Below are 14203 nucleotides of genomic sequence, written 5' to 3'. Positions count from 1 at the left end.
TTTTTATAACCTAACCCTGATCTGTACTTCTCCACAACTTTGTCCCTGACCTGTTTGGAGAGCTCCTTGGTCTTCATGGTGCCGCTTGCTTAGTGGTGTTGCAGACTCTGGGGCCTTTCAGAACAGGTGTGTGTGTGTGTGTGTGTGTGTATATATCATGTGACACTTAGATTGCACACAGATGGACTTTATTTAACTACTTATGTGACTTCTGAATGTAATTGGTTGCACCAGATCGTATTTAGGGGCTTCATAGCAAAGGGGGTGAATAAATATGCACGCACCACTTTTCCGTTATTTATTTTTTAGAATTTTTTGAAGCAAGTAATTTTTTTAATTTCACGTCACCAATTTTGACTATTTTGTGTATGTCCATTACATGAAATCCAAATAAAAATCCATTTAAATTACAGGTTGTAATGCAACAAAATAGGAAAAACACCCAGGGGGATGAATACTTTTGCAAGGCACTGTAAACACTATTATTGCACACAGAGTGCATGCAACTTATTATGTGACTTGTTAAGCAAATGTTTACTCATTAACTTATTTAGGCTTGCCATAACAAAGAGGTTGAATACTATTGACATGTCTTGAGTCAATAGTATTCAACCCCTTTGTTATGGCAAGCCTAAATAAGTTAATGAGTAAACATTTGCTTAGTTACTTCAGCTTTAAATGTTTTATTAATTTGTAAAAATGTCAAAAACATAATTCCACTTTGACATGAAGGGGTATTGTGTGTATGTACTGTATGCCAGTGACAAAACATCTCCATTTAATCCATTTTAAATTCAGGCTGTACCACAACAAAATGTGGAAAAAGTCAAGGAGTGTGACGAATACTTTCTGAAGGCACTGTCTCAGAGAAAAAGTCCCCAAATCAACTGTGAGTTAATGTTGTTTCTCTCCCTCTCGGTCTCCCTCTCTCTCTCTCCCCGTATCTCTCTGTCTTGGTCTCCCTCTCTCTCCTCCCCGTATCTCTCTGTCTCTGTCTCGGTCTCCCGCTCTCTCCTCCCCGTATCTCTCTGTCTCTGTCTCGGTCTCTCTCTGTCTCTTTAGGCGTGAAACCCTCCTGAGATGTTCTCAGTGTAAGGTAGCGCGGTATTGTGACGTCACCTGCCAGGTAAGCAGCCCAACCAGAAGTTGTCTCATTTTGTCCATTGCTGTTTCCACTCATTCAAGTACTTAAAGAAAGTGAAGATGGATGTGAAAGAAATAACCCTATTGTAGGGGAACAATAGACCTAGGGATGTGTGGTGTAACATCTGAGACTGACCCAATTCCTACTTCAGCACATGATGTCACCTAATGACATTAATGACAAGATGCTGCCTTCTTCTGCTCCCCATTTAAACTGGTTTCCATTACACAACAAGTGTGTGTGTAATCGAAATGTGTGTGTGCTCATCTCCCTCGTCCTTCTGTGCAGTGTTTCCCCTAGATTATTTCCAGGCGTGGTGCAAAGCAACATCCAGGCCCTCTTGCACCAAAATTGTCAATTGAAATCAACAGAAGTCCTGTATAGTGCAAACACTGCTGCTGTGTAAATTATGATTTGACATGCACAGATCTCAAGCCAACACTGTAAATTCGCCTTTTACCCATCATGCTTTCACATCGACACTAACCTTTACATATAAGATCACTTTATTGGTCAATTGCACACAAGGTCTAACCGAAATTTGACTTCCACTTTTTATTTTCATTCCCATCAGTTCTTTCCAAATCTCTCAACCCCTTTTCAGTTTTCTGTTTGTACCGGTCCTATTCCTATTTTGGTTTGATATTTTCTACCCAAATGAAAACGGAGAAGAGAGTAAAACAAATGTATGTGTTTTCTCTCCAGAAACGGGCATGGTCGGACCATAAGAGGGAGTGTAAATGTCTCTGCAGCCTCCACCCCAGAATCCCCACTGACTCTGTCCGTCTGGCGGCCAGGATCATCTTTAGATTGGTACGCCTCTCCTGACTCGCTCAACGATTGGTTCAATGTCAATTCACTTCCTGAATTGAATGGTCAATCCGTTTTCAATCCAGTCATTTCAGAAGTTGAAATATCCTCACAGAAAATGAAAATGGAATTGAACCCAACCCTTTACTAGGGTTAGAAAGGTTGTTTAGTTTTTAGACGGTTCTCATGATAAATAATTGATCTCATCTAGTTTTCCACTTTTCCACCCTCTTTATCTTAGCTTCTGTTTTCCCACCACTTTTACCTTCTACGTACCTCTCTCTCTCTCCCCCCCCCCTCTCTCTCTCTCTCCCCCCCCTCTCTCTCTCTCTCTCCTCCCCCCCTCTCTCTCTCTCCTCCCCCTCTCTCTCTCTCTCCTCCCCCTCTCTCTCTCTCTCTCCTCCCCCTCTCTCCTCCCCCTTTAGTTGAGTCCATCGCAGACTTCTCCAGGGCTGTGTTCTTTAGAGGAGCAGGAGTCACGTAAGTCCCTCCCACCTCCCCTCTCTGTGTGAGTGCGTGCACAGAATGTTAAGGACAAAAGTGACATTCAATACTTTTTTGCTTTTCTCTTCTTTTTATGTGAAGCATTTTTCATGTTTACAATCCCATAAGAAACATTAATTCTCATAACATAAATGTTTACAGTAGTACTGTAAGAGCCTGTGGCTCTTAGTCTAGCTAGCAGCTTCCCACATGGGAATATAACCAGAACATCATTCCTCATGGACTATACAGGAAGGGGTCAACAAGGCAGCTCAGATGTGACCAAAGCATTGTTTTCATTATAATGGTGATCATTAAGTCACTGTTGGTAGACTAACATGCATATACTGTATATGGTAGAAACAGTATGGTATAGGGGCCAGCACTAGTATTAATGTACCCAGTATCTTTCGCTTGTCATGATCAGAAACTAGGATGGCGGCAGAAAAAACCCCTCCAAGTTCCTACCGTGTGAAACACTAGGAAGGGAAGGAAAAGGAATATAATAGATGGTTTTCTAAGATTGTTCATTTTTGGTCTTTATTTAACCAGGGGAAACCCATTGAGATCAGGGTCTCATTTACAAGGGTGCCCTATGAACAATAAATCAACGTCTCAATACAACACTATACATTTACAATTACACATCCATCAAAGCATTAGTCAAAACAAGTGCAGTTAAGCATTGTCAGTAATGTCACTATGGCAGAGAGCACCCATGCGGCAATAGACTGTGTTGGAGTGATGACTCTGGTACCACAGAGGTTGTGCGATCATCACATATCTCTCCAGGGAGATGCACATCATCAAGAAAATGTTGACAAATACAAAGACTAAGAAAAATGCATGCACGTAGAATGTTTTAGCAAATCCTAACGGTTGTCCCCTGGTTATGAAATGCACAGCCCTGATTTAAGTCCTAGATGAGATCTGAGATGAGGAGATGGATGACGAATATAACAGGAGCCAAGTTATTAGCTTTGACCAGATGGAACAGAGTATAGCTAGCCACATAGATAGCAGGCAGAGCAACACAGTACAATATGAAATCAATAGTCACTCCGAACATACATTGAGAGTGACTACTCATATTCAGGAGATCTAAGTATTCCATGTTTTTTTCGCCACAGAATACCATATCTAATAAGTTACGGAACATTTCGAATGACATATGCTCCATTTCAGTTGTATAGTTCAAGTCATATGAGAAGTTCCTAGTGTCATTTGTGTCGTGCATCTTGTCTTCTATTTAGAATATCATAGCTGAATTACATATCATATAGGCCTAACTTCTTTGTGTTCTGTGTATTAAACTGTGTGATTAATATACTGCAACTCGTCAGTTGGGTTGTTGATCATCTCATATGTGTATGTCATCATATTATTTGTGTATTTTATGTTTTCAAGTGTTTGTTTCAAACTATATGAGCATTCAACCTCAGCATATTGTCGTACATATAAAGTGCCTTCAGTAAGTATTCCCTAGACTTATTCCACATTTTGTTGTTATAGCCTGAATTCAATGTAGATTTTATTTTTTTAATTATCCTCATCCGTCTACACACAATACCCCATAATGACAAAGTGCATTTTTTGTAAATGAAATACAGAAATATCTAATTTACGTAAGTATTCACACCCCTTTGTCCCACAGTTGACAGTGCATGTCAGAGCAGAAACTATACCATGAAGTCCAAGGAACTGTCTGTAGATATATCTGGGGAAAGGTATAAAATAATTTCTAGAGTGTTGAACGTTTCCAAGAGCCCAGTGGTCCCCATCACTGGGAAATGGAAAAAATATGGAACTACCCAGACTCTGCCTAGAGCTGGCCGTCCGACCAAACTGAGCAACTGGGCAAGAAGGACCATGGTCAGGGAGGTGACCAAAAACCCAATGACCACTCTGACAGATCTACAGAGTTCCTTGGCTGAGATGGGAGAACCTCGCAGAAGGACAGCAGTTTCTACAGCACTTCACCAATCTGGGTTTTATGGGAGAGTGGCCAGACGGAAGCCACTCCTGAGAAAAAGGCACATGACAGCATGCCTGGAGTTTGCAAAAAGGCATGTGAAAGACTCTGAGATCATAATATACAGGCAAATCCAAAATATTCTGTGGTCTGATGAGACAGAAATGTAACTATTTGGCCTGAAGGCAAAGCACTATGTCTGGAGAAAGGCACAGCTCATCACCCATCTAACACCATCCCTAACTTGAAGCATGGTGGTGGCAGCATCATGCTATTGGGATGCTTTTCAGCGGCAGGGACTGGGAGACTGGTAAGGATAGAGAGAACAATAAATGGAGCCAAATACTGGCAAATCCTTGATGAGAAGCTGCTTCAGAGGGGGCGAAGATTTACTTTCCAACAGGACAATGACCCCCAAGCATACAGCCAAAGCAATGCTGGAATGGCTACAGAACAAGGATGTGAAAATCCTTGAGTGGCCCAGCCAAAGCCCAGACTTGAATCCCATTGAAAATCTGTGGAAAGATCTGTGAAGATTTCTGTTCACCGCAGCTCCCCATCTAAATTAACAGAGCTTGAGAAAATCTTAGAGGAAGAATGGGAGAAAATCCCCAAATCCAGATGAGCAAAGCTGATACAGACAAACCCGAGACGACTCAAAGCTGTAATCGCCGCCAAAGGTGCTTCCACAAAGTATTGACTTGTTGAAGCACCTTTGGCAGCGATTACAGCTTCGAGTCTTCTTGGGTATGACGCTACAAGCTTGGCACAACTGTATTTGGGGTGTTTCTCCCATTCTTCTCTGCAGATCCTCTCAAGCTCTGTCAGGTTGGATGGGGAGCGTCGCTGCACAGCTATTTTCATGTCTCTCCAGTGATGTTAGATCGAGTTCAAGTCCGGGCTCTGGCTGGGCCACTCAAGGACATTCAGACACTTGTCCCAAAGCCTTTCCTGCATTGTCTTGGCTGTGTGCTTAGGGCCGTTGTCCTGTTGGAAGGTAAACCTTCGCCCCAGTCTGAGGTCCTGAGCGCTCTGGAGCAGGTTTTCATCAAGAATCTCTCTGTACTTTGGCACTAAGACCGCACTCAACAAGCTTTATTAGGCCATAAGCAAACAAGAAAATGCTCATCCAGAAGCGGCGCTCCTAGTGGCCGGGGACTAATGCAGGCAAACTTAAATCTGTTTTACCTCATTTCTACCAGCATGTCACATGTGCAACCAGAGGAAAACTCAAGACCACCTTTACTCCACACACAGAGACGCGTACAAAGCTCTCCCTCCCCTCCATTTGGAAAATCTGACCATAATTTTATCCTCCTGATTTCTTCTTACAAGCAAAAACTAAAGCAGGAAGTACCAGTGACTCGCTCAATACGGAAGTGGTCAGATGACGCGGATTCTCCACTACAGGACTTTTTTGCTTGCACAGACTGGAATATGTTCCGGGATTCATCCAATGGCATTTAGGAGTATACCACCTCAGTCACCAGCTTCGTCAATAAGTGCATCGACGTGACCTTACGTACATATCCCAACCAGAAGCCATGGATTACAGGCAACATCCGCATCGAGCTAAAGCCTAGAGCTGCCGCTTTCAAGAAGCGGGACACTTATACTAATCTGGATGCTTATAAGAAATCCCGCTATGCCCTCAGACGAACCATCAAACAGGCAAAGCGTCAATACAGGACTAAGATTGAATCCTACTACACCAGCTCTGACGCTCGTCAGATGTGGCAGGGCTTGAAAACTATTACGGACTACAAAGGGAAACCCAGCCGCGAGCTGCGCAGTGATGCGAGCCTACCAGACAGGCTAAATTACTTTTATGCTCGCTTTGAAGCAAGCAACACTGAAGCATGCATGAGAGCACCAGCTGTTCCTGACGACTGTATGATCACGCTCTCCGTAGCTGACGTGAGCAAGACCTTTAAACAGTTCAACATTCACAAGGCGTGTTGTCACTGATATTTTCAACCTCTCCCTGACCAAGTCTGTAATACCTACATGTTTCAAGCAGACCATCATTGTCCCTGTACCCAAGAAAGTGAAGGTAACCTGCCTAAATGACTACCGCCCCGTAGCACTCACGTCGGTAGCCATGAAGTGCTTTGAAAGGCTGGTCATGGCTCACATCAACACCATCATCCCGGAAACCCTAGACCCACTCCAATTCGCATACCGCCCCAACAGATCCACAGATGACGTAATCTCAATCGCACTCCACACTGCCCTTTCCCACCTGGACAAAAGGAACACCTATGTGAGAATGCTGTTCATTGTCTACAGCTCAGCATTCAAAACCATAGTGCCCACAACGCTCGTCACTAAGCTAAGGCCCCTGGGACTAAACACCTCCCTCTGCAACTGGATCCTGGACTTCCTGACGGGCCGCCCCCAGGAGATAAGGGTAGGCAACAACAAATATGCCACGCTGATCCTCAACAAGGGGATCCGGTACTCCCTGTTCACCCACGACTGCGTGACCAAGCACGACTCCAACACCATCATTAAGTTTGCTGACGACGCAATGGTGGTAGTCCTGATCACCGACAATGATGAGACAGCCTATAGGGAGGAGGTCAGAGACCTGGCAGTGTGGTGCCCGGACAACAACCTCTCCATTTAAAGTGAGCAAGACAAAGGAGATGTCGTGGACTACAGGAAAAGGACAGCCGAACGCCCCCATTCACAACGACAGGGCTGTAGTGGAGCGGGTCGAGAGTTTCAAGACAGTCGTGAAGAGGGCACGACAACTCCTTTTCCCCCTCAGGAGACTGAAAAGATTTGGCATGGGTCCCCAGATCCTCATAAAGTTCTACAGCTGCACCATCGAGAGCATCCTGACCGGTTGCATCACCGCCTGGTATGGCAGCTGCTCGGCATCCGACCGTAAGGCGCTACAGAGGGTAGCGCGTACGGCCCAGTACATCACTGGGGCCAAGCTTCCTGCCATCCAGGACCTATATACTAAACGGTGTCAGAGGAAGGCTCAAAAAATTGTCAGACTCCAGTCACCCAAGTCATAGACTGTTCTCTTTGCTACCGCACGGCAAGCGGTACCGGAGCGCCAAGTCTAGATCCAAAATGCTCCTTAACAGCTTCTACCCTCAAGCCATAAGACTGCTGAACAATTAATCAATTAGCCACCCAGACTATTTGCATTGACCCCCCCCCCACCCACACCGTTTATTATGTATGCATAGTTACTTTACCCCTACCTACATGTACAAATTACCTCAACTAACCTGTACCTCCTGTATATAGCCTCATTATTGTTATTTTATTACAAAAACAAATGCATTGTTGGTTAAGGGCTTGTAAGTAAGCACCTGTTGTATTCGGCGCATGTGAGAAATAAAATAAGATCTTTCCCTCGATCCTGATTAGTCCCTGCCGCTGAAAAACATCCCCACAGCATGATGCTGCCACCACCATGCTACACCGTAGTGATGGTGCCAGGTTTCCTCCAGACGTGACGCTTGGAATTCATGCCAAAGAGTTAAATCTTGATTTCATCAGACCAGAGAATCTTGTTTCTCATGGTCTGAGAGTCCTTTAGGTGCCTTTTGGCAAACTCCAAGCGGGCTGTCATGTGCCTTTTACTGAGGAGTGGCTTCTGTCTGGCCACTCTACCACAAAGGCCTGATTGGTGGAGTTCTGCAGAGATGGCTGTCCTTCTGGAAAGTTCTCCCATCTCCACACAGCAACTCTGGATGTCTGTCAGAGTGGCCCTTGGGTTCTTGGTCATCTTCCTGACCAAGGCCCTTCTCCCCCAATTGCTCAGTTTGGCCAGGCGGCCAGCTCTAGGAAGAGTCTTGGTGGTTCCAAACTTCTTTCATTTAAAAATGTTGGAAGCCAATGTGTGCTTGGTGACCTTCAATGCTGCAGAAATATTTAGGTACCCTTCCTCAGATCTGTGCCTCGACACAATCCTGTCTCTGAGCTCTACGGACAATTCCTTCGACCTCATGGCTTGGTTTTTGCTCTGACATGGACTGTCAACTGTGGGACCTTATATAGACAGGTGTGTGCCATTCCAAATCATGTCCAATCAATTGGATTTACCACAGGTGGACTCCAATCAAGTTGAAGAAACATCTCAAGGATGATCAATGGAAACAGGATGCACCTGAGCTCAATTTTGAGTCTCATAGCAAAGGGTCTGAATACTTATGTAAATAATGTATTTCTGTTTTTTATTTTGAATACAACAATTTTGAAAAACCTGTTTTCGCTTTGTCATTATCGGGTATTGTGTATAGATTGATGAGGAATTTATTTTATCTATTTTATAAAAGGCTGTAATGCAAGATAATGTGGAAAAATCGAAGGGTCTGAATACTTTCCGAATGCACTCTAACTTGTTAAATCCACTTCAATCAGTGTAGATGAAAGACAGCAGACAGGTTAAAGAAGGATTTTTTAGCCTTGAGACAATTGAGAAATGAATTGTGTATGTGTGCCATTTAGAGGGTGAATGGGCAAGACATAAAGATTTAAGTGCCTTTGAACGGGGTATGATAGTAGATACCAGGCGCAACGATTTGTGTCAAGAGCTGCAACACAGCTGGGTTTTTCACGCTCAATAGTTTCCCATATGTATCAAGTATGGTCCACCACCCAAAGGACATCCAGCCAACTTGACACAACTGTGGGAAGCATTGAAGTCAACATGGGCCAGCATCCCTGTGAAAAGCTTTCAACACCTTGTAGAGTCCATGCCCTGACGAATTGAGGCTGGTGGGGGGGTGGAACTCAGTATTAGAAAGCTGTTCTTAATGTTTTGTACACTCAGTGTATGTTTATAGTAATCTGGTGCCCAACAGCACAGTCTATGACGTGGCACGCAACCATTGGTTGATGAAATGCAATCCCTGCGCATCTAGTCGGGCAGGAATTTCACCCTTAACCAATTGTTTCTTAATCCTGGTCCTGGGGACCCAAAGGGGTGCACATTTTTGTATATGCCCTAGCACTATGCACCTCATTACACTAATCAACTCATCATCAAACTTTTGATTGGTGGAATCAGATGTGTAGTACTAGGGCAAAAACAAAGATGTGCACCAATTTGGGTCCCCAGGACCATGAAAGAAACACTGCCTTAACCTCATCCCTCAGCTGTTTATTTAAAAAAGTGGCAGTTTTTTAAATATTTTTTTATCCCAGACTGTAAAGTTGACAATAGACTGGTAAATCACATACATTCATTTTACCATCAAAAACAACACTGTAGCAGGGATTTAAAAGTCACTAAACAGAAACCTGTTAGACCAGTGTTTCCTAACTCCACTCCTTGAGTACCCCCAACAGCACTCATTTTTGTTGTAGCCCCGGACAAACTCACCTGGTTGAACTCATTGAGGGCTTGATGATTAGTGGACAAGTTGAATCAGGTGTCCTTGTCCGGGGCTACAATAAAAAATTTGTGCTGTTGGGGGTACTGGAGGACTGGAGTTGGACCATAGAGAATAGACAAGACATTTTGATCATTTCTGATGTGGTGATTAATTGTATTTCTTTTACATTACTTAATTATTCTGTTGATAATAAGGCCTGCATAGGTATGAACATTTGTAGTATACTTCAACACATTACTATAGCACACAATATTAATCAGCCCAATACATTGATATTTTCATGATGCACTGTTGACACCATTCTGAATCAGGTCATATTTATTTCTGTAAATCAAGTGTAATTTATAGTAGTTACTTGTAGGATAGCCAAGGTTGCGCGCACCTCTCTCTCTCTCCTCTTCTTTCTCTGTGTCTCTCTGTGTGGATCGTTATCGGTCTTCCTCTCGGCAACAAATATAGCATAGGTTGTTTTTTTTTCACACTTACATGTTGATTACTTACCAGGAAATATGAATAATGTGAATACAAAGACCAAACATAAACCAAAACCAACCTTTGTCCTGTACAGACCTGTGTGATATGGGAGAGGAGAGGAGGGAGGGTCTGTCTCAGCTGAGCTCCATGCTTCAGCTCTACCTCCAACAGGAAGTCCCCAACATCACGCAGGAACTACGCACCATGGACCCCATCAGCCTGCTGGCCAAGGTAGATCACTGCAGCTGTGCGTGTGTGTGTGGCTTGCGTGCGTGCGATACAGACAGACAAACAGACATAGAACGATGTGTTGTCACAATCATGTAAAAGAAGATGGAGTAGTGAAGAGGCAGGGCCCACACTATAATACCCAGTCTCTCTCACTGCAGCCTGTTTCTTTGCTCTGTTGGTTGGCTGGTCATACCTTAACGTATGTCTAAAAGATTCCCAGCAGGCCTGATGTGTAAATAGTATGTGTTTGTAGACAGTAAAAGTGTGTTGTTCCTGGTATTCCTGATGATCGCATTGTGTTTCTCAGCATGACACCAGACCTCTCTCCTCCCAGGTCTTCAACCTGCAGCTGCTTTCCACTTCTGTACTCCTTTAGGCTGTTTCTGTCTCTTAATCAGGTGTGTGTGTGGTGTGTGTTGCATGAGTATAAGGTTGTGTGTGAGATTAACTGTTATAAAAAGCAACAGCTGTTTTACATCATATCGCTAGCTAGCCTTCTTGGCCCATCTCTGTCTTATAAACCATCTCAAACCAAAACCTGGTTCTGATAACCAACACTATTCAAATAGCAAACATAAACACGTGTGTGTGCGTCACTCGTGTACAGAGACAGATGGTCTCTAAAGTGAATCCTTCTGTGGAACTCCACATCGACATAATGCAGATCAGTCCAACTTTAGTCCAGAATTCCTGGACAGAGAAGTTGAGTAAAGGGGAGAGGAGGAGGAAGGGAGTGGGGTGGAAGAGAGAGTGAGACAAACAGACAGGGATGGACAGACGGACAATGAGACCGGCAGACAGAGAAACCGACAGACAGGCAGACAAAAATTGCTGGAGGACATCTTTAATATCAGACAGGATTCACACTGCCCCTGGAATAACACAAACACACACACAGCTAGTCCCTTGGAAAAAAGGGCCCTCGTAGAGATGAATGGGATGTTTCACTTAAATAAATTAAAAAACGCGTCTGTCCAGGCTTGATGTGTAAATAGTATGTGTTTGTAGACAGTAAAAATGTGTTGTTCCTGGTATTCCTGATGATCTCCTTGTGTTTCTCAGCATGACACCGGACCTCTCTCCTCCCAGGTCTTCAACCTGCAGCTGCTCTCCACTCATGTACTTCTCTAGGCAGTTTGTCTCTTAATCAGGCCCAGCTGTGTGTGTCTGTCTATGTGTGTATTGTGTATGTGTGTGTGTGTGTGTGTGTGTGTGTGTGTGTGTGTTGTCCAGCATGGTGTGTTATGCCAGACTAGAATTGGAACCAGATATGGGTGAGTTAAGGTGATGGTCTTGTAAGGGACGCACAAATAACTGTTGTGAGAGAGAAAAGGTGAGAGTTTTTAAGTTTCAAGTTTTAATGTCACAGTTTAGAGCTTGCAGTGAAATGCCTTACTTGCAAGCTCTAAACCCAACAATGCAGTAATCAATAACAATGTAATACAAAGAACACAAGGTAGAACAGAAACACGCGAGAAATAGAAATAAGAAGAACACGAGAAAGTAAGTAATTTATATACAGGGACAGTTCCAGGGTCAGTGCCAATACCATATTTACAATGTGCAGGGATACTGGAGTGATATAGGTAGATACACTACATGACCAAAAGAATGTGAACATCCCTTCAAATTAGTGGATTCGGCTATTTCAGCCACACCTGACAGGTTGACAGGCATAAAATCGAGCACACAGCCATGCAATCTCCATAGACAAACATTGGCAGTAGAATGGCCCGTACTGAAGAGCTCAGTGACTTTAAACGTGGCACCGTCATAGGATGCAACCTTTCCAACAAGTCAGTTCGTCAAATTTCTGCCCTGCTAGAGCTGCCCCGGTCAACTGTAAGTGCTGTTATTGTGAAGTGGAAACATCTAGGAACGACAATGGCTCAGCCGCGAAGTGGTAGGACACACAAGCTCACAGAACGGGACCGCCGAGTGCTGAAGTGCGTAGCGCGTAAAAATAGTCTGTCCTTGGTTGCAACACTCACTACCGAGTTCCAAACTGCCTCTGGAAGCAACGTCAGCACAACAACTGTTCATCGGGAGCTTCATGAAATGGGTTTACATTGCCGAACAGCCGCACACAAGCCTAAGATCACCATGTGCAATGCCAAGCGTTGGCTGGAGTGGTGTAAAACTTGCCTCCATTGGACTCTTGAGCAGTGGAAACGTGTTTCTCTGGAATGATGAATCACGCTTCACCATCTGGCAGTCAGATGAACTAATCTGGGTTTGAAGGATGCCAGGAGAAAGCTACCTGCCCCGAATGCATAGTGCCAACTGTAAAGTTTGGTGGAGGAGGAATAATGGTCTTGGGTAATGATGCACGGGTTGACTCATAACCCGCAGTCATTAAATATTATGTGGCTGAAGGGCTGGTGGGTTGAATAAAGTGAAACAATCCCTTATAAAATCCATAAATGTATAATTATTGTGCAATTTATATACTCTACATTGAGGTTTTTCTTTCATTCTTTTAGTAATCTGGTATTAGTGCATCAGCCTAGACTTTAGGGTTTAACTCTATGCACGCCAAATTGCCTACACAGCCAATCGCCAAATAATGCTTTTGGGAATGGGCAGAAAAAGTTATCAATCCGCAAAGGCAAAAAGGACACTGTCGAAGTTGAATTCAATAAGACAAAAGCTGCGAAAGGAGAGTTGAAAATAAAGAGAAGGGAGGGCCAGAAAAGTAATGTTTGGAAAAGATTTGGTGAAATGGTAAAAGGGTATGATAGCAGTGCTGGCTATGTTATGTGTGATGATTGTGAGGCACTTCACAAATTCTCAGTCGCAAGACAGGACTTCAAATAGGCCTATGGCATGTCAAGGGAACTGTAGCCTACTGTTTAGATGGGTTAAATGGAAACTGAAATCTGGACATTGACTAACCAGACTGTTTTTTGGCAAACTCCAAAGTCCTCTGATAATACTAGTCCCGTGCGAATCAACATCCCTGGGTTTTGAGAGAAATGTCTTGAGTTTTACACGTGTTGCTCACAGTTTGAGAAAGAAAAGAATAATGGATTCGATAAATTGAACGAAGTGCTTTGCATAGCCTATATATGAAGGGCCTACATTTATCAACTTTCACAGTGAATGATTTTGTTTATACGTTTTGTGCGAATGAATTGAATATCGCCAAATGCGTCATTAAAAAAATATTGCGCCTATTTAATTAATGCAACCCTTGCTGTTAATAGATCGCAAAGCAGCATACTGCGGAGCTAAACGTTTGGAACAAGTTCACTTTATCATCCATAGCCTAAAAACGCATGGCAAGTGCAAGTTAACTGTTTAGCTCACATCTGAAGGCTGGGGGGCATTTAGGACGTCTTCTACTGCAGATCGTTAAAATATCCTAATGATTATGATCACACTTCCTCAGTTCAATTTTGGCGACACAATAACAAAGATGGTTTGGTAAGGTTTAGAAACTTAGGAACCAAGCTCGAGTTATCAGTGTAGCCTGTTATCGCCTGGACATGTTGAAATATCTTCACACACATAGGAAAAAACCTCCAGGCTTCCTTCATAACTGTCAATTTATAGATATATAAAAAATAAATAATTAGCCTACAGGGGGCCGTTTGGAAAGAATTTAGCCCGTCCGAATCGTACTCTGGAATAACGGACATTCTGGGGTAATAAATACATAACCAACGTTCTCTAGTAATACTAGTCCCGTGCGAATAGGGCTATAGCCTTAATAATAACTCCTGC

At 43.5% G+C, this 14203-nt stretch overlaps 1 protein-coding gene across 2 annotated transcripts in view; it reads left to right on the top strand.

The window, feature by feature from the left end:
• Nucleotides 1-14203, top strand: part of smyd3 (SET and MYND domain containing 3) — a 174066-nt gene that overhangs the window by 21477 nt on the left and 138386 nt on the right. Inside the window, exons 2-5 of one of the 2 annotated variants that reach the window (XM_084144249.1) lie at nucleotides 1063-1126; nucleotides 1850-1957; nucleotides 2380-2434; nucleotides 10341-10477. In XM_084144249.1, coding sequence (XP_084000375.1) covers nucleotides 1063-1126; nucleotides 1850-1957; nucleotides 2380-2434; nucleotides 10341-10477 — 364 coding nt within the window. The remainder of the gene's footprint in view (nucleotides 1-1062; nucleotides 1127-1849; nucleotides 1958-2379; nucleotides 2435-10340; nucleotides 10478-14203) is intronic. The other variant, XM_084144250.1, reaches the window with a different exon arrangement.

Source organism: Coregonus lavaretus (assembly GCF_964263955.1).
Source record: "Coregonus lavaretus genome assembly, chromosome: 27".
Taxonomy (NCBI): domain Eukaryota; kingdom Metazoa; phylum Chordata; class Actinopteri; order Salmoniformes; family Salmonidae; genus Coregonus; species Coregonus lavaretus.
Note: the sequence above shows the minus strand (reverse complement) of the source record. Positions and strands in the feature narration are given on the sequence as shown.